At 37.2% G+C, this 26,386-nt stretch overlaps 1 protein-coding gene across 1 annotated transcript; it reads right to left on the reverse strand.

Annotated features, from left to right (window-relative positions):
• Window positions 1,683-25,086, reverse strand: MPP4 (membrane palmitoylated protein 4). The gene is made up of 21 exons (XM_021397463.1): window positions 23,592-25,086; window positions 21,407-21,528; window positions 20,408-20,485; window positions 19,654-19,734; window positions 18,951-19,082; window positions 18,223-18,304; window positions 16,918-17,003; window positions 15,867-15,938; window positions 15,212-15,408; window positions 14,081-14,145; window positions 13,344-13,361; window positions 12,315-12,353; window positions 11,075-11,095; window positions 10,116-10,130; window positions 8,645-8,686; window positions 7,610-7,780; window positions 6,641-6,721; window positions 5,229-5,322; window positions 4,317-4,425; window positions 3,077-3,211; window positions 1,683-2,142 (listed from the first exon to the last, which is right to left on the reverse strand). Exons 1-21 carry the CDS (start codon window positions 23,650-23,652, stop codon window positions 1,951-1,953), a joined length of 1,893 nt encoding a protein of 630 aa, XP_021253138.1. The 5' UTR covers window positions 23,653-25,086; the 3' UTR covers window positions 1,683-1,950.

Raw genomic sequence — 26,386 nt, forward strand, 5'->3', positions numbered from 1 at the left:
CCTTTGATGAAGAGAACGTGCTGCCTTCATAGAATCATAGAATCATAAAATTAGCTAGGTTGGAAAAGACCTACAAGATCATCCAGTCCAACCATCCACCTACCACCAATAACCCCACTAAACCATGTCTCTCAACGCCACATCTAAATGTTTCTTGAACACCTCCAGGGACGGTGACTCAACAACCTCCCTGGGCCTTGCCTCAAACCAACAGGAAAAGGGGCCTTGGATTTGATTACCCTCTTTAATAAATCCATGTTTTGTCAGTTTTCATTCACTTGAGTTGATGGAGGAAGAGCCAAACCCTGCTACACCATGGTGGCACCTGTGCCCCACCGAGTGGCCTTGGGCATGCATCCATCGTTCACAGCAACCGCCTGCTGGTATGCGATCAGCACTGTCTGGGCTGGTGCGGGTCACATGGAGGGCAAAGCAGTGTGCTAACTCAAGTTATGGCAAATAATTGTGTACATTTTGATACATTAGCTGAACACAGTGAACCACAGAAAAATATGCAGCCTTGCTGTCTGCTTTGACACAGGAATTTGAGAACAGATTTCAAGATTGCAAAAAAAACCCAGTATTTTTGGTCCACTTGCGACTACATTCTCTGTTGACATAAACGTATAACCTGTGAATTTTCAAACGGAACACACAGAGTTGCAATCAGACATTCAATTCAAATAATAGTTTGGTCATATCTCTTTACCAGACTTTTATAAGCCCTCTCTTACCAGGTAAAAATATCCCTCACTTCACAATCACGCCTTATTCACATCATCACTTTTTGGCAGTATGTACATTTGTGAACAATTGTCAAGGATGAAGTACAGGAAGAGTAAAATTTCATCCAAAAATGTCCGATGAACACCTCGAGGCCTCACTGAGAATCGCAACCACTGCCATCGAACCAGTCCGATGCATTAAGTTTCACAAAACCAAGGTCACATACCCCACTAGTTTTATGTTTTTGTTGCTCTCTTTTTTTTAAAAAATGTTTTAATAAAAATATTAAAAACTGTTTGGTTTCTTATACAGTAACTACATTGTATATTTTATGAAGGCTGCTCTGAAAGTAACACCTTTGATTTTGTTACATTGGCCCACAGTGTCAGAGGTGCATGTTGGTGGTATGGCTGTAGAGGTTGAACCTTCCCACCAATATTCCATTTCATGTTGCTGCCGTGTGACAGATGGCAGCAGAGGAGCAGTCTAACAAAATGGCATCTGATATGGAAGCGTAGAAGAAGCAAAGATGCACAATTTAATTCCTCCAAGTGGAAAAAATGGCACCCATTGACACTCGCTGAACGTTAATGGAGATGAAACAGTGGATGTGAGCACAGCGAGGCAGTGAGTGGTGTGTTTCAGCAGTGGCAAGTGGGTCACCACTGCTGGTGCAGGTTTTGATGAGCATGGCAGGTAGGCTCTTGTTCATCACTGATAAAAATGCATAGCTAATAGAGGTGACCACAGTGACAAAACAGTGTTTTGTAGCTGAGAATTTGCTCTATTAAATAATGTTGTTGTGCTCTTTGTATACTTTGTTGTTTCCATGGAAGTAAAAGAGGAGTCATTACCTTCGGAGCAGCCTACGTATATTCAGCTCAAGACAATTCCTCCTTACTCAGTGTGGTCCAAGCAAACCAAAAGGTTGGACACCCATGAGTAAATTATACATATACATGCAACAAAATAGATTTTTATTTATTCTTGTAATGGAGAGCTTACAGTGTTTCCTTTTTTATACAAAAAATGGATGCAATTGTAGCATAAAAGCTGAACAGCTACACAGAACATAGTGTGATTATATCTTCTATAGCAGCTTCTTTTCTAATCCTCTTCCAAATCCCTTGCATACAAAGATAAATTCTCACAATCCTGACATTAGGATTATTCTTGAAGTAAAACATAATCTGTAATCTTCATGGAGCTGCCTGTCACTCTGAATTATGTCTGAGTATCTGAGCATATCCATATTGCGGGGACCCACTGGGGCTCGTCCTGTGCATGATGGACTGCAGACAGCAGTTGTGCAGATGCTTCTTGTAAGCTGTCATTCACAATCACTTGATCAAAGAACTGACCAAACTGAGCTTCCATTTTCTTAGCAGAATCCTCCATCTCCTGTAGATCTTCTTCCTGTGAGACACAACAAATCTCTAAAGCTCTAGTACTGTAGAGAGAAACAATCTGCATGGCATCTACAGAACACCCTGTGACATGTAAACAAGAGGTGAGTAGACAAGACAATGCTAGTGTACGTTATTTCAATTTACAGTTGCTATAAAAACTGAAGAATGTTGGCTACAATCAGTTCCAAGCTTCTGAAACATCTGATTGCCATGTTTCTGAAAGAAGTACCTTGAGCCTCAGTATGTTCCACTTGCTCTCTTGCACATGTTCTTACTCTGCATTTTAATTTACCTTCCCCATTGTCATGTTTCTTTCTGTCATAGCAATTATGATTTATTTCCATATATGGTTATGCACTGAGGTCTCTAAAGCTTTAAGATGCTAAGCTTGATTACGACTTGCATGGAAACAATGGTGACAAATGCACTACATAATGTAAGTGCAAGCTATGTATTTCCTACAAGCGGGATTTGTGTTCTATCTATAGAATTCACTATGGAACAGATATCAGTACTGTCAGTAATACATTATACAGCATTTATACATTATACAGTGATACATTACATACTTAAAACTCACGAAAAATACTTTATTACATCACTGAATGAAGCATATTTGATCCATATATTTCAGTACAAACAGTAAATGTATGTGTTGGCTCAACTCTTGTCACAAGGCAGCTAGTTGAAACTGAAGTCTCCTCGTATAAGGACATTTGACCCAAATGCCTCAATTCCTTATGTACAAATCACAACCCTCCTACTCCAAAGCAAATTTAGAGGAAAAAACCAAAACAAATAAAATGAAAAAAAGAACTTAGATCTGATCCTCAAGACACAAACTTGTAAAGATGTAATCAAGTAGCACAGTAGAATGCATTATGTTCTAAACACACAACCCCAGTGTAGCATGTTGGGTCTCTTCCATTCCCACATCTCACCTTGAATTTCATGTTCACATAATAATCTGTAATGATTCTGGCATTTTTACGAGTTTGCCTCATGCAGCTTATGCTGGATGGCTTGATGAATATAATATAGGGCTTTAATTCATGAGTCCGAGCTATTTGGATGCCCTGCAAAGTAGAAATAAAAACAAGTATTTCGGGTGTATTCATCCCAGTTTTATTCCAATAGAAAGCCAGTTGTTTACAATGTGCTATTATCTCCAGACCTAGCAGTAATCTTTTCCACAAACACCTACTTTAAAATGACCTCACTGATAATCCCTGGACCAGACACTATTAAAACAAGTATAGCATACCAGTCACTTAATTCTGCTTGACAACCTTATTAGGAGATGCTTTCAATGTCAGTGAGTACCTGGACATGGCCTTTAACAAACTGACAACATTAAAGAGGACTCTGACTTTAAACAAACAAACAACCTCCAAAAAAACTACTGCGGCGCTACCTTTGGAAAAGTATTCTTGGAAAAGAAAAAAATAATGAAGATACAAATTGCACCATGTAAAGTTGGCCAAGCTATCTCATTTAAAATACAAGTACGCAACTACACAGTAATCCTCCTATCTCCTAGTGATTACTAAAGAATAGTTATGTACCATTACTTCATATCCTTACTAAAACTTGTCCACAAACTCACATTCTAGAAACTCATGGTGGCATATAATGTTGAAGCAGCAAGATTAAGTTTCTTCCCTTCTCCTCGCTCTTGTTCAGGGAAAGTGCAGCAGAAGAAACAGATAGACGTTTTCAGCATCAAAATGAAAACCAAAGCGTAGCCTTATCTGCTCCTACAGCAGTTTGGATTTTGAGTAGTACCCCACAGGCAAGTAACTTTAAAAAACAAAAAAAAGCGCAAACCACTCCTAAACTAAGGCTCAGACCAGCTCAGTGTAATAACAGCTTCCACACGAAAGAATAGTCCTTGCTGTACGCAAGTATGAAAACTCCTTTCTGCATCATTCCACCTGATAATGCAGCTGCTCACTTGGAAACAAATGAACAAGAGAATTATACTGATCTGTATGTACTTCTCACAGTAGTACTTCTCCCCCTAAGACCCACGCGAAGATAAATCTACTATTAATAAACACTGTAACAGGAAATACAAGACAAAGCATCTAACAGTGTTCCAGTAGCTCATGAATGTATATAGAATTGTTTTTCCTTCCAGGAGATACCAGTTATAGATTCCCTGCCCCCACTACAACTCACCTGTGGTTCCAAATCTATTACGCAGATCTTCCCTTCATCAAGGACTGTTCTTACTGCATCAATGCTGGTGCCATACAGGTACCCTTTGTATTCCCCATATTCCAGCATTCTGCAACAGGGGTGAGAAAGAAGGAAAAAATGAAAGACAGCTTCAGTCTCAAAAAGGTTCCATTTAAGTGTGAAACTTTCCAAACTTATCCAGTGATTGAGAGATCATAAAGCATAATGAACACCACTCAACTTCTACCTTTGCTCTTGCCTGCTATACTAGGCACAAAATCAAATCTACTACAGCTAATATGAATGTCCCCAAAGCTTGCATTTTTTACTTATCTTTTACTTATTTTGCTATTACAAATAATGTGTTCGGGGCTTGAATTCTAGTGACAAAAAGCTTGTCAGTTATATACTCAGTACTAATAACTTCATAGATGAGAAGATCTCAAAGCACTTTGCATGGCTTAAGGAGTATAGCTGCTCATGCTAAATTGGCCTGCTTTAGCAGAGAGACTATTTAGTCACAGAAAGGAACAGTTTTTAAAGTTTGGCTCTTATAGCTGAGGTGCTTACATGGAGATGTCATCGCTGCAGAGGTTCCACAGCACAGATGTAGGTTAGGGACAGGCCTGACCTGCTCAATTGTGAAAACCAGACCAGTTTCTAGGAGGGCTTATAGTCCTAACTTACAAATCACACCAGACGAGCTCAGGACTAGAGACCACACTTTTAGAAGAATTCCAGGATTAACTGTAGAGGAACTTATCTGCAACTGCACAAATGTTTTTTGAAACAATGGGCTCAAGTAATTTGACCAAAATATACACGAAACTTACATAGCAAGTGTAAGGAGAGGAGCCCAGACTTAAGTCCTAACTACAAAACCATTGGCTCTTGTATCATGTTATAGTTTACCTGTGGCTATACACCATGTTTTCAAAAGTTTCCTTTGATACATAGTGATATTCACGACCATTCATTTCATAACTCTTCTGAACACGAGTGGTGTCTGGAAGTAGAGATGGAGTAGAAATCAACTGCAAGTAACTTCTTGCAACGTTATAAATGAAAATAAGAGAGCTTTCATGAAGGCATATAAATCAGTATTTTTGTAAGAAATAAAATTAGCTGTGTTCATTTTTCAAGTCCAGAGCCAAAAGCCTTGTCTACTCTACTGGTTGACCAATAGAAAATCCTTGGAAATTTGCTAAGCTATCTGTATTTGTTGGAATGGAAGAAGTATAGAATCATAGAATTAGCTAGATTGGAAAAGACCTACAAGATCATCCAGTCCAACCATCCACCTACCACCAATAACCCCACTAAACCATGTCTCTCAACGCCACATCTAAATGTTTCTTGAACACCTCCAGGGACGGTGACTCAACAACCTCCCTGGGCAGCCCATTCCAGCACCTGACCACTCTTTCAGAAAAGTAGTATTTCCTCATGTCCAGCCTAAATCTCCCCTGGCGCAACTTGAGGCCATTCCCCCTTGTCCTATCACTAGTTACAAGAGAGAAGAGGCTGACCCCCAGCTCACTACAAGCTCCCTTCAGGTAGTTATAGAGAGTGATAAGGTCCCCCCTGAGCCTCCTCTTCTCCAGACTGAACAATCCCAGCTCCCTCAGCCGCTAGGTATTCAGATTAAATAAATCAGGAACTTTTTGGAACTAGTTGCCTAATTGCTTTTCCTCCTCTGAGGTGAAGTAGATTTATGTTCATTCTGAAACATTCCGCAAGCACTTTCATATTTGCACTTTCTTCATATTTGAGATCTTAAGCATAACAGAATTTCTGAGTTTTCAACAAGCTTCTGATTGATACATTCCCTGTTTACCTGTTTACCCAAATCAGAAGAACCAAATAAGCAAAGATAGAAACAATTTCTATGATTAAGTCAGAAATTAATCTGTGTCTCATGCGAGACCAGGAGGCTAATAAGGAAAGCTGCAAAGCCTATTAAGCACCATCTTCAGCTGCCTTCACTCTCATATCTGATCACCTATGAACTTACAATATGCTTAAGGAATACTCTTATTTCTTTATCTACAAAAAGAAAATGGCAAAGATTAGAGAAAATCATACAGATTTGTTGATACATAAAGCTTTAAACTTCCAGGAGCTGTAACCTGAAAGTACCTTGGGCTGATTTACCAGAATAGAAAGATAGTATTTTAAACCAACTTTTATCAAAGCAAATGACTATGGCTTGCAAACAGTAATATAGTAAAGAGTATATGAGTACCCAAAGGCAAGAGGTAGGTACCTGACATTTCCTTACCATTTTTCAAGGGGGTGGGGGAAAGAAGAAGAATATTACATACGAGGCACAGCACTTTGAAACTCTTGTGGGTTGCTTGCAATAAGCCTTCGCCTTAGCTCATTCACACCCACTCCTGCAGGACCTGAATAGTTGGAAAAACAACTAGTATTACTTAAAGGCACTTTTTTGCATGCATCCCCCACATTTTCATAGAATCTTTAAGGTTGGAAAAGACCTCTAAGATAATAATCATTTTCTAACATTTTGCACATACATAAGTGAATTGTAAATACAATAAACTTGTATTTTTGGGTAATAGGCAATGACCTATCACCAGAATAGAAATCAGACTGCTACTTGTGTTGATGGATTATTTAGCAGCAGGTAATCACTCTATAGTTTTATCTTGGGAACTCAAAGCACATGCAGTTTCTGAAAAATATACCAGGATGTGACTAAGTATCTTGATGGATAAGGGTACAAATCACTTCCCAGCAATACAGTTAATTCTAGGAAGCAACTCAGCAATACCATTTTGATAAAAAACATTAAGAGTTTTTAAGACCCTCTTCTTCCTACTGTCATACCTGTGTATTTTTAATTCTAGCTGTAGAAATGCTTGCATGTAGTTATGTTTTCCTAGTGCAATACAAACGTTTTTCATCACTTTATGTATCAGTCCCACCTGAGTATAAAACTGAACCATTTCCATAATAAAATACATTTTCAACCAGAATTCACAACTATATGGTTTCTTCTGATGACTTTGCTTTTTCTTGGCATGTTCTTTTTAAGAAAATTGTCTCGAGCAAAGATTATACATACATTAGAATTTAAAATCAACAATGGATAAAAGTTACAAAACCAAAATCATTCTCAAAATGTCGCTTTCGGAGCTACCTATGTTGTCCGCAGGCACTGCCTGTCACAATTAGCAGCAGAAAATCTCAGCTGATCGGACACAAACTGACCATTTCCTCCCCTCCAGTACAAGCTGTGATTTTTTCATCAGAAAGTAATTACAGCTTACCCACTAGTACAATTAGTCTGTTCCGATCTGCCGGGTGCCGCTGGTACCTAACCACCTCCTCATATGGAGCTGCAAAAGTGCTGTAGCAGCTGCTAGGGCACCGAGCACAACATGACTGCTGGTTGGCCCGGGACTTCCTGCGACACAGGCGCATACTTCTGCGGAAACCAGCTGTAAGGGACAAAGGCATCAGCACTAAGAACCGTAACTAAAATGCAAGCAGTTAGTTTTGTAGCCTAGAGTGTCTCTTTCTAAGCTAAATATCTGCTGCATTTTTGAGCAGGGTAGAAGTTAGTTAATTTCATTAGTGTACTTGGTAGAACCTCTGAGTGCTAGAAGAATAAGGTGAAGTCTCATTAAAAGGTACCTGAAAATTAGCCCATAATTAAATGCCACAAAAATATGCCCCAAACAAGCCCAAAGAGAAATTTATAATCATATGAAGTATCAATAGAAACAGGTCAACCAATTTTGGGGTTTTTCTTTTTTTGAAGGTCCACTCTGCTAAAGCAAATCGGGAATTTAACGAGATTTTTTCTTTTTTCTTTCGTTTTCTCTTTCTTCATTTTCTTTTTTTCTGCTCCAGCCTACAGAATGAATACCAATATTTTAGAGGTTACTATGGTTTAGTAACAAGAATAGGTTTATTGCTTCACTTTACTATCAAACTCTGAGAACTTCACTTTTACATCTACTTTTCTAATGAAAGCCCTCATCATTGTCCTTCATGCATGACAGATAACAGAACAACGTTCTAATAAAGATAATCCTGAAGTAAGGGAAATATAACAGAAAGTCAAGTTAAATGGTGGCCATGTCTCAGTAGAAATCTATCAAGAACAGAGGTTCAAATTGAGAGGGTAAGTACTAGCATGAGGAAAATGGCTTCTTGAAATCTTGAAAACAGAGCGAGCAGAATTCAGTTCAGTAAGTCATTAGGTAAAGTGAAAAACAAATAATGTGATTTAAACTCCACGCAAACATTTAATCTAGATCACGCCCCAGACATCTTACTTATCTTTAGTCACTGCATACCAATGAAGACTCGTTGACCAAATTCACCAAATTCTTCTTCTTCTAGAATAAGAACAAATACTCATGAAGGAAGAAAAGGAGAGTGAAAGTTTCAAAGCTAAACTGCTAGCAATTATTTCTGATCCCATAACAACAGTGTTGCAGTAAACACAAGCTAGTATTACAACTAACCTAGTTTAATAAGCACACTACACAATAAAATGAAATATTCAAACATGACCGAGTTTTCTGCAAGAGCTTGGAAATTAAGCTTGAATTAATTGAATTAAGCTTAGAAAGTCATGGTTTTTTTTCTAAGTTAGATCTGAAACTCAGTGTTTTATTTGTTCAATTTCAAAGATAACTAGATGCCAGACAATGTTTTGAAATACTTCAACTGCAAAAAAGTCCACATAATTTAAGCTTTGCAGGTGAAACCTAGCTTACAAGAATGCTTCAGTTACAACATTATGATGACCAACAACACAGTCAGAAATAAGAAATTTAGAATAACGATACAGGTCAATTTCTGCCCAACAGCATGCCTGGAAAATGCAATGCACATCTGCTCAGATCACTCAGGTGATCATTGTTTTTTTCAAATAATCTTTGGATCAGATATATCTGTACCCCAATATTCCAGAAAAATCTGTTCATTTTGTCCCCATTCTCATGCTGTTTTTTTTAATGATGTAACCATTTTGTCAAGTCTAAATCTCCACATGCATTTTTTAAAATTAAATGTCTTCTACAAAGCTCAAAAATATTACTTTCCCAGTAGATCAATGCTCTACATCAATTGTTTTATTAAGGTGGCAACTAAAAAGCCTGGTAACATCAGTGTTTTATTTCTCTTCAAAAAGGTCTCCTAATTTTCCCCTAATCAATGCATATAGTTATTCAAGCCGTATATTCCCTTTGCGAAGGCTTTGATAAACCAAGAAGACATAGGTATATATTTAAATGCAGTATTTGTTCCAGAACAAGAACATTATCTTCATTTGCAAAGCATCTAATGTATCATATTTTAGAACTCATCAATTGACTGGTCGTTATCTCAACAGCAAGCAGATAGCAAAACAAGGTTAGATGCATATTTTTTAGGCCTGTGCACTCCGCACTACTCACAGCTTTAATACACAGTTTCATTCCTACTTCCTACACACACTAACAACTCTTTGTTTATGACTGAAGAAAACCCTGCTTGGCACAGAACTGCTTGTCTACAGCAAAGTTCAGAGTACTGCACAGCTCATCTGTCTATATCCTTTCTATCCTCATTCATTTTGAGCTGTCATACAAATCATTTTGAGTCTGCTTTATCTACCCTCTCCTTCAATGGTATGGAGTGCAGCACAGAAACTTACAGTGAGCAAGCATATCAGTTATCAGATAATGTAAGAGAAGTATAGTTTCTTGTCATACAATATATCCTGATAAATTCTAATAGACTGCTAACTACAGGAGTTAGAGGAAAAAAAGTTAGCATTACCTTCTTTAAGCTCCTCTGAGGGTTCAGACAGAGACAGACAGAACAGTTAGTATGGACTCTTTTCTAAAAACTGAAATGAAGAAAACCAACCAGCACAGACCAATGAATTTCAGAAATTTGGGAAACGGGTATTGCAGGCTTTAAATCCAAAATACGCCCAATGAAGCATGGAGCGTGGATGTTCAGAATGAGGCTCATTCAGTATTGTACTTCCAAAACAAATCATACAGACAGCCAGCTACTTGTTAAGACGTAGGATAGGAAATATTTGCTTCCTTATTCCTCTAACTGTTTAGATACAGCGCAGAGCTGACTCAGTGGTGAGTAAGGAATAGGATTTGCAACAGTAATCCCCAAATGCAGTTATCAGGTGTCCTAGCCTGAAAACAAAAAAAACCTGTGTAGATTTGTCTTAAGAGATTTGGGCGTTGCCTGAGAGGTGGAAGAAAATCAGTGATCTGCAATAAAAGAAGATCCTTCTGGCAAGTCAAATGCAGAAGAGCTGCAGGAAGAAGGAGGTGGAATGACATTTTCTCCATAGCACTGCGAAATACCTCAAAGAAATTTAGTAGTAGAAGACTTACTTTAGTGGAAAACACATTTATTTCAGAAGACTTAAGGTTTTGCAGAACTCTGAATATGCAATAGATAGGTAGCTGTTACCTAAAAGTATTTGCTTGGTTAAAAAAAAAAAAGCACCTTGATTGACTTATATAAAGCATTCATTTTATAAAAGCACTTTTCTTTCTTATATTCCTGACTATGCAGACAATCAAGAATACAGTACATTTTTCCTCTTTACACATCAACAGCTCCTACAGGCACCGCAGACTCAGAATAGCTTTGAAAGCTAAAATAGTATTCTTGTTTTTGCCAACTGCTCATTTTTAAGCCACTTGATTTTTTTGTGGACAGTCATCTCAAAGCAAGGAATTCAGAGTTAGGTCAAAGGAACTTACCAGACTCAAATGTTTCTTCATCTTTTTAATAATCCGGATAGCAAAGATATTAAAATAAATTCAAAAATTAATTATTTTCCTCTTACAGAATTTCAGAATTAGAAGCTGATTTTCTAGCTCCTATCAGTCTGCTTCATACACATTTCCTTCTACACTGAGGTCATGTCTGAATTAACTGCCCAGTCTCTCTCCACACAGTCTTTCTCCTGGAAATCTGTTTAGAAAATGTTTATTCCCCAATAGCAATGCGTGCAGAAAGTGGACTGGCGTAGGAAATGGAAGACTCTTTGTATGCAGTCTTTTTTTTGTGTGTGTGTGACAGCAACTCTACAGTACCTACTTCTGTGTGAGGCTAAGACACTTTCAAACCCCTCCCATGATGCCAAAAGTAACCCAGGCAAATACCTGAGCCTCTGGCTAAGGATGTGACAGTAAGGTACGTGAAATTAGGGGACTCTGGTCACCATATTCAAGGCATTTCACCATGCATGCATTATCTAACCCTGTGAAGCACCAGGCACCTGATGGCAATAAATCTAAAAGCATTTATAAACAATACTGCTTGGGGCAATGTCTCAGATTTTCAAAGTTACATTTAACAAATTTAACACGATACAAGTAATGTGCTAGCAGTTTTTCATGCTTCTTAATGCAATCCAGATGTGGACTGTATTAATTATTTCAGAAAACTGCAAAAAGTTCTGCAGCAGGTACTTACAGGATCACACCCCCCCTTGAGAACTTTCTAAAATACCTCAGTAGAAGGAAGAATGAGCTATGCCACTTCAGGAAGTGTGTCAAGCTCACTCTCTTCATATATACTATTTACCTATAAAATCCTATTCTTGCTCAGCGCCTAAAAATGTATTCACATCAGCTCAGACTCTTGACAGTGAATTGTGTGGGTTCTTAAAGATTACAATACTCTCTGGCATTAAATAATCTAAACCGATGTTGTCGTTACACAGCCCAAAACCTGAACCAAAGACACTGGTTCTCATTCAGACTTTTTTGGGTGGTCCTTCATTTCAGCACATTTCACTGTAAGCAGTCATTCACTGTACACCAGAACTGCAGAAAGCTCATTTTAATACAGTGACGTATGTCTCCGGAGTATGAAAACAAGAATTTTCTACAGTTAAGTTCACTTGAAGAATGATTCTCTTTACGTAGGAAATAAAACCAGCTTTGACTAGCTATTACCTTGAAGTGAACAATAGTCTCAAGTCAATTCAGTTACCTGTTTCCACACACTTCTCATCAATCTGCATGTCATCCTCTGCAGACAGATCAACACAAACACAAAAAAGTTATTCGGATTAGGAAAAAAATGGAGGGAAAAAACCTTACACACATAATGAGACTGAACTCAGACAACTGAAAGAAGAGATCTGAAGTTCAGATCAGCTTTAGACATATTTATGGATTGCTAGCACTGCAACCACATCTTCCTAATGTTCTCTATCTTTAGCAAGCAGAAGGCTATTCCTTAGCTAGTGCTCTGAACACATCAAACTTGAATTCTCTTTTTGAAATAATAAAAGGTTTAACACGGTAGTAGCTCTGCTTACCCTGTGAAAACCTATTTATTAAATATTACCATTACAGAGTACAATTTTACACTCACTCCATCTTCCCATTGCCTTTAGGTCCATCTTCCCATTATGTTTTGCTCAAGGAAATGGTTTTATTTGGTTGATTTTATTTTTACAAAGAAAGAAAAATAAAAGATTGATTCAGCTCCCTCTTTATGCCCAGGTCACACCAATTCATGTCCTTGAAATCCAATGTCATAGATTTGGGCAACCTCAGGTTTGTGTGTTCTGCTCTTGTGTGTTCTACAGACAGGCCCAGCAGGAGCTCTTTTCCAGCTGACCATGTTCCAATCCCAATAAACTCCTGCTTCCATCCTAAGTATTTGCCCAAAGGTATCCTTTCAAGAGGTACTCTCCTAGAGTTGCTCACGTCATCTTCTGAAGATGGAAGAGAGGAAGGAAAAAGCTGTTTTTCCCTCCTCTAAGCACCCCATCCAAACTCTCAGTTCCCCATCAGATAGTGCATAGCTTAAGCTTGCACTTCTGGACAATGTAAATTTCCACCACTTCAAGCAAACAAAAGGGTTGCATGCAAAACGTCAAGAACTTAGCAAATACATGCAAAAGAAACTCGAACTACCTTATTTCTGGCAACTTTTACAAAGCCTAGAAAACCAACTGCTGTGTTGACTCTAAGCACAGAAATGCAATATAGTCCAGACACCATCTCCTACCTTCTTCCACAGTGCTTACTATCCACAGTATATCCATTGAAGCAGTTAAAATGCAATACAATTATGGTAAAAGATCATTTCAAGTCAGAAGAATCCTATGCAATGAAGCACTTAATCTAGGAGTTATCACAAGAGAAAAAGAGTATTATACAAGTATAAAGAACCATAGGAAAAAATGGAGAGATCGAAAACAGGATGAATGTTCTTCGTGTGTGGGAAAAAAAACACAAGTTTATGGAAAGTTAAATTACGTAGTTAGAAGAAGATAATGTTTCTGGATCTCCCGTGGGCAATGTAGCTTAACTTATACCTTAAGGAAAAAAATACTCCATTCTATTCTAAACATATTGTGTGTCATGTTCCAGTGCAGAACTTTTATCTGTGCCCCTAGAAAGTCATGAGGGTAGTACCATTGTCACTTCAGACCTGACTCTGTGGGCACAGAGGGCTCCTAGGTCTTAAAGATTCCAGAAGGAACTGAATTCACAGCTTCTCTGTCAGGCATCAAGTGCACTGTAGATGACTGCAACCACCACCAGTCCTCCAAATACAACTACCATTAAGTAATTATTTTCAAGGGAATACTTAAAACACTTCTGAAATTACAACATGGCTCTAGATAGAAATAATGTCTTTGACTTAAACTGAATTTGTATGAACTTATAATTTCTATACTCCTGGAAGCAGAGACAAGATCTTTCCTTCCTGCTCTATCATTCAAATAACTTTTCACTCACACATTGATGACTTGAGACAGAGGTGGGGCTGGAAGGGCTGAGACCACCAGAATTCTCGCTGCTTCCTGCATAGAAAGAAATTAAATTGAAAAAAGAAGAAAGAAAGAAACCAGTCCACAAGGGCATTATGCTTCAGCCATATTCACAGAATATTTTTAATATTGATCAGTACTGAGCTGGTGCAAAATGCCAAGAATGGAAATATTAGCAATGTTTTAGCCCAGTGCAGAATACTGAAGGAAAGCTACATGCTATCAGTACTGTTTAAATGTAATTTCCGAATCAGCAGCACAAAAGTATTTTGAGTTAACGTATAAGGACAGGCACATTAGCCATTCTATTCTACAGACTTGCAGAATTAGAAGAGAACTTTTTGCTTCCAGCCTCAGCCACAACCTGGTATGATTTTGACTTCCATTATAAAAACACAAGTAGGTTTATATAGAGTACAAATCAAAGTTTATGTATGATTGCTTGGCCTTATATTTTCCTGAGGCAACACAGATGGGACACATGGTTAGAGGATCAAACTGAAGAAGTGTGCTGCAGCAGTTTAACTTCTCTTGGATGTTTTCAGAAACAAACAGTGCGTTATTTATGTAGAGAACAGGCAGAGGATCCTTGCTCTTTTTCTGAAGCATTTCCATTTATTTGGTGAAATAAGTTTTGACTAAAGCTGAAAAAGTCACTAATGTTTCAAAGGACATCTTATAAAAAAACACACACGTTTTTGTTAGATACAGCTATATCTTTATACCTTACATTTTAGTAAACCTTACATTCACTCGTCCCCTCCAATATATATTACAAACACCATTCTAGAGCTCTTCATTTCCATTAAAACTGTAGCTTCTACACTCCACTACTAGAGGGCTTTTAGTACAGAGACTAGGTAACTGCTGTGAACTTAAGACTTCAATTTCAGATTACATATGTGTTCTGAAAAGCATTTTCTCACACACACTGTTAAGGATGGAGAGAAAGAAGCCAGAGAACAGTAAAAGGAAATATGCTTGTCAGAGGTAACTGAATCCTACTGCTATGATTGGTGAAAGTTTATGTAGCAAGATTTTAATAACTGGCTTTTTTTTTTTTTGAGACTAGAAATCATAAAAATTAAGACTACTTTACCTTTTAAGAAGATGGTTTGAGGGTATAAGTCCAGCACAGGCACTGAGATCTGATACTTTCCTGGCCTGCCACCACAAAGCGTCATTCTGGTCCACAATCTGGAGTATTTCGCCTTTCTTAAAAGGCAAACCTGCATCAGCACATGGTATGGCAGGATCTTGTAATGGCCAGTAATCTGCCATTGCTCGCACATACAGCTGGTAAAAAACAAGGAAACAACAACAAAAAAAACACAACAAGATACAACATAACGTTTATAATCACAAATACAAGTATGTCTGCTAGTTAAGTCTGTTCATGATGAAGTTGAGCTTTAAAAACAAGATCAAGCTCTGAATCCTATCAATTCATTAAGGAGGAGAAAAGGGAGAGTAGCAAAGAAAGAAGACTTGTAAATTGTAAGAAGAGTTGAACTTTGAGCTTTAGATAACTCTAAAAATGTCTTTATTATCTGAAACACAATTATATTTCAGCTTACTCACTGCTTCAGCAACAGCATACTGATATTAGCTGAGAGGTAGTCAGCATGGCAAGTAACGTTTTAGGGGCTGCAGTAAACTTCTAAGCAACACCACATCTTTGCATCATGCTGTTAGACAGACATTATTCTAGCAACTCTTTGCAGTAGCAATATAGAAAAAAGAGCATCTCTTACTGTTGTTTGGTTGCTGACAGGACGATCAGAAACTGGAATCAACTTAAACATAATTGTCCCTTGAGAAAGAGCCTAAATGATTAAAGAGAGGAATAAAACGTGAGTGGCATTCAACACAAATAGCCGAACTTTGTCACTCAAACTTAACACAACATGGCTTTTATGTTATTATATTACACATGGAATTAGGTAGACTGTGTTAATACAACAATATTATATTTTTTCAAAAGTAAAATCAAGAAGGAAACTTCAAAATCTTATTATTTTTAATTCAATGAAAAAGCATGTTCTGTTATAAATATATGCAACTTCAACATGAATTCATACCGAACTTTTCTACTGAAAAGTAATTTAAATTAGAGGTAGGTCTGGTTAGACAAGTGATGTAAAGGGGGAGGAAAAATATTCAACATTTGAAAATTAAGCATTCCAGTTAATCTTAAAATTACCTAGAAATAGTATGTCCAGGGAAATAACACACAAAGACTTGACACTGATCACGTATAGTATCACCTTCCTCACTGGCACTAATACTCTGCAGTGAAAAAACCTGAAAGACTGTGCACAAGGTTGATAAGTAAAAGAGCTCAACAAATTTCTTCAAAAGAATTGGACAAGTGATTGCCATTGCACTTGCATGCAAGTGAAGGCATGTGACTTACAAGTTTATTCACTTCACACTGCTTTAGTTCATTCTGTAAGGTGGAATCTTATTAGAATAGAACCTTTCCACCACATTTTTGTGGAAGATGACCTGACTTACAAGGAGAATTATGCACCAGTAAAGTTTGAATAAATTAATAATTTACTATTTTTTCCCCCAGAAGTTGGGGATGGAAAGGTCACAATTAAGTTAGATTTAATTTTGTTATATCCACATGTTGGATTTTTAGGCTTGAATTTGCACAAGACTGATTTTATAAGCAGCTGCAAATTTAATCCATAGCAATGCAACAATCTTTCTAGGGGGTGGAAGGCAGCACGGGTAGGGAAAAGGAACTGTATACTGTTACCCCCAAAGTACAAAGAAGATTTAAAAGAGATTCGGTACCAGAATATTAATAACTTGTTCAGGTTCAAGTCCATCAACAGAAACTCCATTTACTTCCACTAGTTTGTCTCCAGCATACAGCAACCCTTCAGTAAGAACAAGGATGAAAGCGTAAGCTTTATCACAGCATGGATAATCTTGGTGGGGGGGTAGGGAAACAAAGATATACCACAGCTTTAGATGTCATCTGCAGAAGTTTCCACACACTAGGTACACAAGAATACACTACGTTGCTCCCGAATAAGAGTAGAGGATTCTGCGAGATGTGACAACTTGGAACATTTCAGTTTTTTTATTTAGAAACACAGAATCATTAAAGTTGGAAATAACCTCTAAGATCATCTAAGTCCAACCATCAACCCATCACCACCATGCCCTCTAAACCACGTCCCTCAGTGCCACACTAATCTTTTCTTGAAAACCTCGAGGGACAGTGACTCCACCATTCTTGTGGGCAGCCTGTTTCACGTCCCCTACATAATATGCAATCTACTGATGATTTGCCTTAAAAGTTTATGTAAACGTTTTAATATAGCTTCCTTTCCAAAAATCATTTCTGAGCATCTTAATAAACCATGAAACTTGGAAACAGACCTTTAGAAATTCCTAACTGCTTGGGTGCTGAACAATTAAGAATATCACATTTTCTTTCAACTTAAAATATTAATCAAATCGGGATGTATTTGACTACTGCCTACAGTTTGGGTTTCCTTCCCTACACAGAATCCAGAAAAACTAACAGAAACTTTATAATATTACAGTTCAGTTTTATTTCTTATGTTTTACATTTTAGTTACATTTCCCAAGGAACACAGAAGGCATATAATTCTAGGATGACAAAGCAGTAATGTTTCCAAGGGAAGTTTTTTAAGTTTGCTTAGCAACAAATGCTACCAAAGCATTTAGTAGACTACTGCCACAAAGTATTACTGCACATTCCTTAGAGCCCTTTATCTTACAGAAAGTTATCTATAATTCTATTTCTCCATAAAAGAATGAGCTGCTAGCTTTATACTACATTGTAGTTCTGGTTGTTACTGATCAGTCTCATAGTAGACTTACGTGACCTTGCTTCCAGCATCTGAATAATGAAAAACAGGATTTGTACCTTAACTCTCTCAAACATATCATATTCTTATGAAAATTAAAGCAGTATACATCACTGCATACACAGTGCTGTCTAGTGTATGCATGTCCTTGCTCATAAGGGAAGGCTAACTGTAGAAGTAAAGCTATTGTCTTACTTGAAAAATATCTTATTTCACCTTGAATTTTTGTTATTACCTTGTTTCAAATAATACCTACCACTTCTGTCTGCTAGCCCACCATGGATCACACGGGCAACTGTTATGTCACCTGTTATCTCGTGGCGTTTAATAGTGGCACCCTGGCAAACAAAAAAACCAGTTTCATCACTGAACATCTTCTCAGTTTCCTTTCAAATTACAGGTCTGATCTCTTTTGCAATGACAAGAAGGCATTAAAGGATAAATGTATTTTTTTTTAAAAACCACACAGATCTAGGAAGAATGTATCAACAGTAGCACTATTGCACAGTACTAAGTCATCTAACATTCTCAACTCCCATCATACTAAATTAACCTCAACGTCTGACTCTGAGAAATCTTTTCTGAAGCTGATTAGTCAGAATATAACATGTTTTCAGTTTGTAAGTACAAATGAACCTTTCATTCTATCCTCCTTTCTGTCTTCACTGTTTTGACCAAGGGAGTAGCTCTCAGTTCTATTTACATTTTAAATTTTATGGGATAAAAGCATCTGTCAGATGTTCAGACCCCAACTGGACAAGGCCCTGAACAACCTTCTCTAGCTGTCCCTTCACCTGAGCAGGACCAGATGGCCTCCCAGGGACCTTTCCGATCTTAATTCTTGTGAATCTCCAATTCTATAAAAACTCAAGAATACACACAATCTGTGCAATATTCCTGGAAATAAAGCAATATCCATATGATGCATTATTCAATACTTGTGTAAGCTGAAGTGATTTGACAGATATCAGACAACTCCCTAACCAGAGGTTGGTTGTTTTTCACTAAGCAGACAATCCTCATGGCTTCCTCATTTTCAGGTATGTTGTCTGGCAGTGGTGGAAGTGTTGGTTCAAAATCTTTCTGGGCCACAGTATCATGAGCAGATAGCAAGGCCTGTTACAAGCAAAAACAAATAAACAAATCAACCCATCAGCAAAGATTATACAACAAAACAGATTTATTTATTTTAAACAGTGACTGGTCAGGAAACAGAAATCAGAGGCTAAGTTCCTAAGCGGACAAAGGTCCCTTTCACATACAGACTTTTTCTTCTTTCCTTTTGGCAATTCCAACTGTGAAAAAAGTATCAAGAACAGATCCTCTCTGTGTTTCCTCTGGAAATCTCACAGAAGTTGAAACATTTCTATATTGAGCTCTTAGATAAGAATATAGGTTTTACACACAATATCAAGGAAACTCTGATTTTACATGCCTGCATGAACTGCTCAGAATTTAACTTTTTAAGAAATCTCTCTCAAATGTAGCTGTTAATAAAACACAGCCCAGAGCAGGTACTTCAGACACACAGTCCCCAAATGAATTCTCAACTAGGTTAGCCCATGACTAGGAAACTAAGCCTTTTCTGGCTTCTTTGCCAATTCCCGTGAGCAGCTGGTCATCTGTTTCCATTCCCACTGCAGACATCCCTATGAAAAAGCTTTGGATTTTCTCAAGCAGCACTTACCCTAAAGTGAGGAGCCCTCAGCAATCGCCTTAGCTCTTTGATCTCTCCAGATGGAGGGGCTTCATGCAGTAATTCTACCACCTGATAAAAATAAGAGTAAGCACAGAGATCGATTCTGGAGGATGATTAATATAAAGGAAATTCTAAATTAAGTTGAGGAATATGACATTGTAAGAGTCTTAAGTCCTGCATGTTATATGACTAAAAGCATACCTATACTATTTTCTCTAGAATTGGACCAAACTAAGTCTGGCTGCATGTTGTGCAACTGTGTAACACTTAATTTGATTCAGGCACAGTGCCGTGTGCTCAAATTACTTTTTTTCTATGCCTCAGCCAACATCATCACTACTGTCAGTTTCTCCACTTAGTCATTAATTCTCACAATAACCAGCTATTAGAAAAAAAATCTAAAAAGCTTTTCAAAAACCTCATGTCAAAGTGCTTTACGCTATCCATAACACTGAACCACAATGAGATAGGAAATATAAAAATAAATAAATATAGTCAGTGGTTAAAGCAAACAGTTCATGATCTCATACAGTCAGGGCTTGTGCAGCCTAATGATTACGGCTGTGTATATTTCCTTTCCCTCTCTTAACACAGTAAGTTATCAACTGCTGAATAGGTGAAGAATCTTTCCAGTTCGTATAGTGTACCCAGACCTGAGACACAAAACAAATACTAGAACATTGTTTTCTGCAGCTAAGTTGACTAATTTGGTATTAGTAATTAAAGCAATACATGGTCTTACCTCACGATTCAATGCGTGTGCCTGCAGCATGACAGGAACTGGTCTTTTTCCAAGGTAGTTTTGGAGACATTCATAGATCTATTGCATGCCACAACAGACAAGACAATGCAATGATGGCATCATCTGTTTACTTGACCATATAGATACATACACAACATAGCAAAGACAATACTGTATATTTCTAGGAATTTGTTATTTCAACTAGAGCCAGAGAGCTTGTGATCTCAATCTTTAATGCCTATTGCATCTAGAATTTAGTCTATAAGTAACTGTTTTTCCACATGGTCATTCAGCTAGCCAGTTATGCTTTGATTTTTAATTTTCCAACAAGGACAGCTGATTACATAGGACAGTAGCAAGACAGTGTCAATTCTGACTAGTGGCTTGCTTCCTCTTCCTAGTTGAAGGTCTGATTAGGAAAATAAATTTAATATCAAGTAGCTGTATTTAAAATGGCCTTAAGGGCATTCTGGAATTTTTTTCTTATTTCAATTGTAAAGATTTTTAGAATCCTCACTGAAAGAAAAACAAAATTTGTACAGAATTTGTTTTATAAAGAGATATAGTTGATTCAGACAGAAGTACCAGCCAAAACTCTGTTCTATAACACCACACAGTGTTCAGCTGCATGTCAGATCAATACGATCAAAACAAAAAAGTATGATTTCATCAATATCCATGCCAAGCAGGATATGTAGCCAAAGGCACTTAAGAGTGGAAAAAGACAGCTGAACAGTGTCATGTACAGCCTGTGCCTCTACAGCCCTAGCCTTAATATGGACGCATCAAGTAAAAGAGCTTTTATGTCTAAGATATATGGAAAAAAATATATACTTTTTGTTAAAGTTGAAGTGGTTTTGTTTACCTGGACTGTTGATGTTAGTTCTAATATTAGGACAAGGAGCAGTTAATGTAAACTAATTTTTATTGCCTTTACTTGGCAAAATAAAGTAGCTATCACCTGGAAACATCCGTCTTCATAGCTGAATATTATTTTACCTTTAAAAGTGCTTGCAGCCAGCGAGATCTGAGCAGGTCATATAACATGCCAACACCATTGACATCTCTTTTACAGAGCAAACTCAGTTCTTGTAGCACTAGAGTCAGAACATGAGATAAACCTGAGCCCAAGAAACAGAAAAGTGCAACACATTTCAGCACAAATAGAAGATCAACCAAAGCTAATCAGTGACCCATTCGTCTGAAAAGCAACTTCTTTATACTTGCAAAAAATATACACTGGTTTCCTCTGTCCACTTTACTTGTTTTCACCAATAACTCTGTTGCATGAGAGCTTTCTTCCGTTATTGTTAGGTCAATACTAGCAATTTTAAACTGGCCTGTGAGAAGAACGTTAAGGGAATCCCACAGATATCAAAGCCTAGGTTCAAGCTCAGATCTCCTACCAAAAGTGTTAGGCATAACAAAAACCCATCTTGTTCTTTTTATAGACTTTTCTTTTGGATGACCCACAGTTTGGGCCAGGGACCATGTCTCTTTTTCCACATTCAAGAAATGCAGACATTCTGGTGGATATCACTAAAAAAAATGCACGATCCTTCTAAATATATGCCATTGTCAGACACCCAGAGCACTTCACAGAAAACAGGAAGAGTTGTTCTTAGTGCTAGAAGCAATATTTTATCTGTTAGCAACAGTATTCTAACACAGTGGAAAAAAACAAGAAGCCAGTGTTTTTCCCAAGGAAACAGAAACTCCAAGGTGACAAATAGTAGAGAGATGTAACACAAAGTCAGGTCCAGCTACAAACTATATTTTAATTGAGAGCATGGAATTTACTTTTGTCTCAGAATTAACAACAGATTGTTTATGATGTGTGATGCTCTGCTCAAGAAACATGTTTATGACAACACCAATATACCACCATACTAAACGCTGTATTGATTATGTATGCTACTAGTACTCTTAAAGAGACCATAAGAGTTAGGATGCCTAACTTACTCTTAAAGTCAAACAAAGTTGGCTCTCATCTTTTACACCTTCTAACTTTGTATTCAGTCACAAGGTGTCTCTACCTTTTAATGACAAATACAACACAACTGTAACTAATAGATTTACTGAGTAATTTGGTTGTTGCTTTTAACAAAATTAAACATGTTTCAAGGTGTAATATTGGAAAGATGCTGAAATAAAATCAAGACACTAATAGCTTTTAGTTACATCAAAGTCAACATAGTAATTTCTTAAAACTACAGCTCATCATCCAGCGAGCCCAGAATAACTGAGTGCTCTCTGCTGGAGACAGTATAATCAGCTGCCATTATCCAGTCACCACAAGCAACTGAACACAGAAACCAGCTCTTATTTCTCTCCTGAACAAAATTTTTTTATAGTCACTGACAGTTAACTGTTCCCTATTTCCTGTGTCAACTCTACACTGTAATGATGCCAACACTTACATATGATCTGTCCTCAACTTTAGTTTCAATGAGCTATTTTCTTTACACAATAATTCATACAGGTACTTCCTTGCTAAGCTTCTCCAGATGGGACTTACCTCAACCATCAGGCAGAATTATTGATTATCCCAATTGGGAAGCCTGGAAATGTACCTCATTACCAAAGAAAGCATCTGCATCAGGAAAGCAGACATCTAAACACTTAAAAAAATAATGATCTATCAATTCTGTGAACCCTGACTGTAAGCCCCCACAGGGAAATATATCTGCAAAACACAGCCGACTTTAAAGGATTATCTTCTACAAGAACTTCCTACTGCCCAAGAGAACATTGCTTTTTAAGATCTCTTCCTCATTACTCATTGCCTCCCTCTGAGAGAACCTGCACTAAATACCTCCAAGAATGCAATCCCTACACAAAGTAAGCTCAAATAAAACAATATACATGCTTCCACATAGAAGCATTAGTCTTAGAAATAAAGACAGCCATTTACTTCAGAAGAAAAAAAAACCTTCTTACAAATTAGAATCTTTTCATACAGCTACAGAAATCCTCGACTTTAAGCCAGAAACAACTGTCAGAAATTCTCTTCTGACACTCTATAAATTACCTACCACCATTAGAGACAAAAAGTAATTCTGATTATTAAGTAACAAACCTTCTAGACATAATTAGTCTTTCTCACAACTCACGAGTCACATATGCACAGAATAAAACTTGTTGCCAGTTTTCTTGGAAAGAGAAATGCAAGAGTTACAAGTACCATTATCTTGACTGCAGACTGCTGGCACATCCATTTTTTCTTTCATTCCAGGAGATTCCATCTATGTTTTTGAGTACAGCATTCACGCCAAGTAGGGTTCACAACGACAGATGCTGAACTAGGGAAAATAGCATGTTCATACTGGAAAATCATCAAGTACATTAAATTGATACAAAAGTAGACCAACAAAGCAGTGGCAATCATTTTTATTTTTATACATGCAACAATAGGTTGCAAGCATAAATTGAAGGCATGAGCCTCAAGTGTACGCTCAAGTTACCCACCAACACCCAAAATGCAGAGATAAACCTCAACTGCAATATATCGTTTTATTTCTTCATGGAGTTGCCATTAGCTTGCTTTATTAAGCTATCTAAAATAACAGTCTGCTTGTATTATTTCTGTTCCCCAGCTCTAAGCACGCTACCATGCAAAGTTATTTTCCCAAAGATTTTAAAAGCTTGTTTTACATAGAACAAATACGTTTTTACACAGCTTGGAAAATAATCATATTCAAAAAACAAATTACATTTATTCTTGTTGTTACCGACATTATTAAAATTGAAAGATTCAAGGGCATGATTTGGCAAAGAAGGGATCACTGTTTAAATCAATTAAATGTGAGGTCTTTGAAAGGATTTGTTTCACAGTCATTTCAAATTTTCCCTTGTATTTCCTCAAAGTGAATTAAAACAAACAAAAAATCCCACACCTTACCTCATCTGACTCAGTCATTTATGACTGATTACACTAAGTGATATTGTGTCCTCAGACTAGAAGTGGAGGAAGGTTTCCAATCTATTTCTAACAAGAAACAATGCAGTAGGAGATTGCCTCAGAGAATTCTCAGAATTCTTCATTTAAAAGCTGCAACAAGTACAGAAATTCCTCAGGTAAAGCAGTACTTATTTCTCTTATTTACACAGTCCTGTACTGACTGATCTCTCTAGACTTGTGAGATAATTTGGCGTGTTTCTACACCAAAGCATCAAAAACCCATGTATGAGAGATATAACAAAGATTCTGAATTAATACACATCTTAGTTCATCCAACTTCAAATAATGTTTGATACAAATTTGGAGATATTGTCATGACTGCCATTATCATAAGATTACTCTTGAAGAGCTAAGTATTTGAAAGGGTCACTTGAGAATTTTTGGAGTACAAGTTAAATATCTGCAACATCAGATATCTGAGCACATCAGCCAACAGTGAACAGCAGTATGACGTTGTACACGCAGTGAATGCCTTACCAAATTCTGTTAAATATATGGTAACTTATCTGCTGGATTAGTAAAGCAAAAACGCAGCCATTTTCCTCTAGATTGATCAGCAGACAGAACACCTCAAAGGCAAAAGCAGGAAATGTATTACCTTGATCTGCTTACAAAAGCAGAAGGCATTACTGTCACTTTTACTGCACATCTTAATACTTATTTTTAGACCATTTTTTTAATCTCCTGTTGAACCCCAGAACTGTTTTCAGAAGGCACTGGAAATGAAAGGAGGAAAAAACAACAGTAGTTAGGAGATTCTGATTCAAACATTTTATTGCTGAGTATTGGTAATTCTTTACAAGCTACCTCCACGGGATGCTCAGGTATACGTCTTGATGAAATTCCAATCCAAAGACCGCTTTTACAATTATGATTTCTTCTTGCAAAGACCAGCAAATGCATAGTTTGATCTTTCTCCACCACCCAACGCAACGTTTCCATTTATTTGTTGCATTATACTACATAATTGTTTTTCCACTGTGGAAAAAGTATTTTTCCGTATTTTATCTATGTAACCATTTATGTTACACTGAATCCTCCTACCACACACTCACAGAGAACTGGGTTTTGAGCCACAATCATTATTTTTCCCCTTCCAATATTCTGTTCTGTTCCTTTAAGGTTTTGCCTTCTCCATTGTTAAGCTTTCTTAAATCCATCATTAGGCAGATCAAGTAAGCAGGCCATATAAACCTAGCCATGAATACCTGTTTCTTAATTACTGAAGACAGTAGGAGTAGGCCAGAAATCTTTGCTGTGGGATGGGTTAGACAAGCAAAGAGGAATCTGTACACTGCAAACTACGTTCAGGACATGGTACTCTGGTTTTCACTGAATATTAATATGGAAACACAAATAAGCCTCAGCTTCATTGCTCTGACCGACCTTTTTGGTAACAAAGAGAAGATTGCTACCTTGCCAACTACCAAATTGCTTACTTAAAGGAAAAACTAATTAAAAACTACCACTGCACCTTCCTTTCCTGAGACATACGCACACTATAAGGGGAATACTTGAAGTCTCCTTGACAAGCTTACTGAGCATTTTTAAAAAGGAAAACTACTCAATTTAAATTTGTCAAAATTAATTGTTTGGAATACTGAAGACTGCAAATTAGCTTGAAGGCAGAAAATACCCTTATGCTTTTGTTGTAAGTAAGCCACAAAAACCAGTAAATTGCAAAGGCAAATAATAAGACACAGCATCTTCTAATGATATGCCCTATGCAGAACTTTTTTGTCCTGTACTAAGTGAACTTAGAGTAGTCTCTCCACTAACATAGACCACCCTCAAGTGAGTGTAAAAAGAACTACTTGCTTTTGTACACTTTCAATACTTGAAAGTGCTTGAATTTAAAAAGCCATCTGAAACATAAGCAGAACAAATACATATTTTAAGCAAAGGCTGAGACATCCCTTGAAACCATACATATAAGAATAACTACTGCAAGCCTGAGGTGTTGTTTTTTTTGTTTGTTTGTTTTTTTTTAAAAAGAACATTCATTGACTAAGCCATTC

This window comes from Numida meleagris, chromosome 5 (assembly GCF_002078875.1).
Source record: "Numida meleagris isolate 19003 breed g44 Domestic line chromosome 5, NumMel1.0, whole genome shotgun sequence".
Classification (NCBI taxonomy): domain Eukaryota; kingdom Metazoa; phylum Chordata; class Aves; order Galliformes; family Numididae; genus Numida; species Numida meleagris.

Coding starts and splice junctions, on each gene's coding strand:
- MPP4 (XM_021397463.1), bottom strand. CDS start 23,652: ATGGAATCTCCTGGAATGAAAGAAAAAATGGATGTGCCAGCAGTCTGC. Junction 21,529..23,591: donor AGTCTGCAGTCAAGATAATG/GTACTTGTAACT, acceptor TCTTGGGCTCAG/GTTTATCTCATGTTCTGACT. Junction 2,143..3,076: donor ATGTGAACATGAAATTCAAG/GTGAGATGTGGG, acceptor TGTGTCTCACAG/GAAGAAGATCTACAGGAGAT.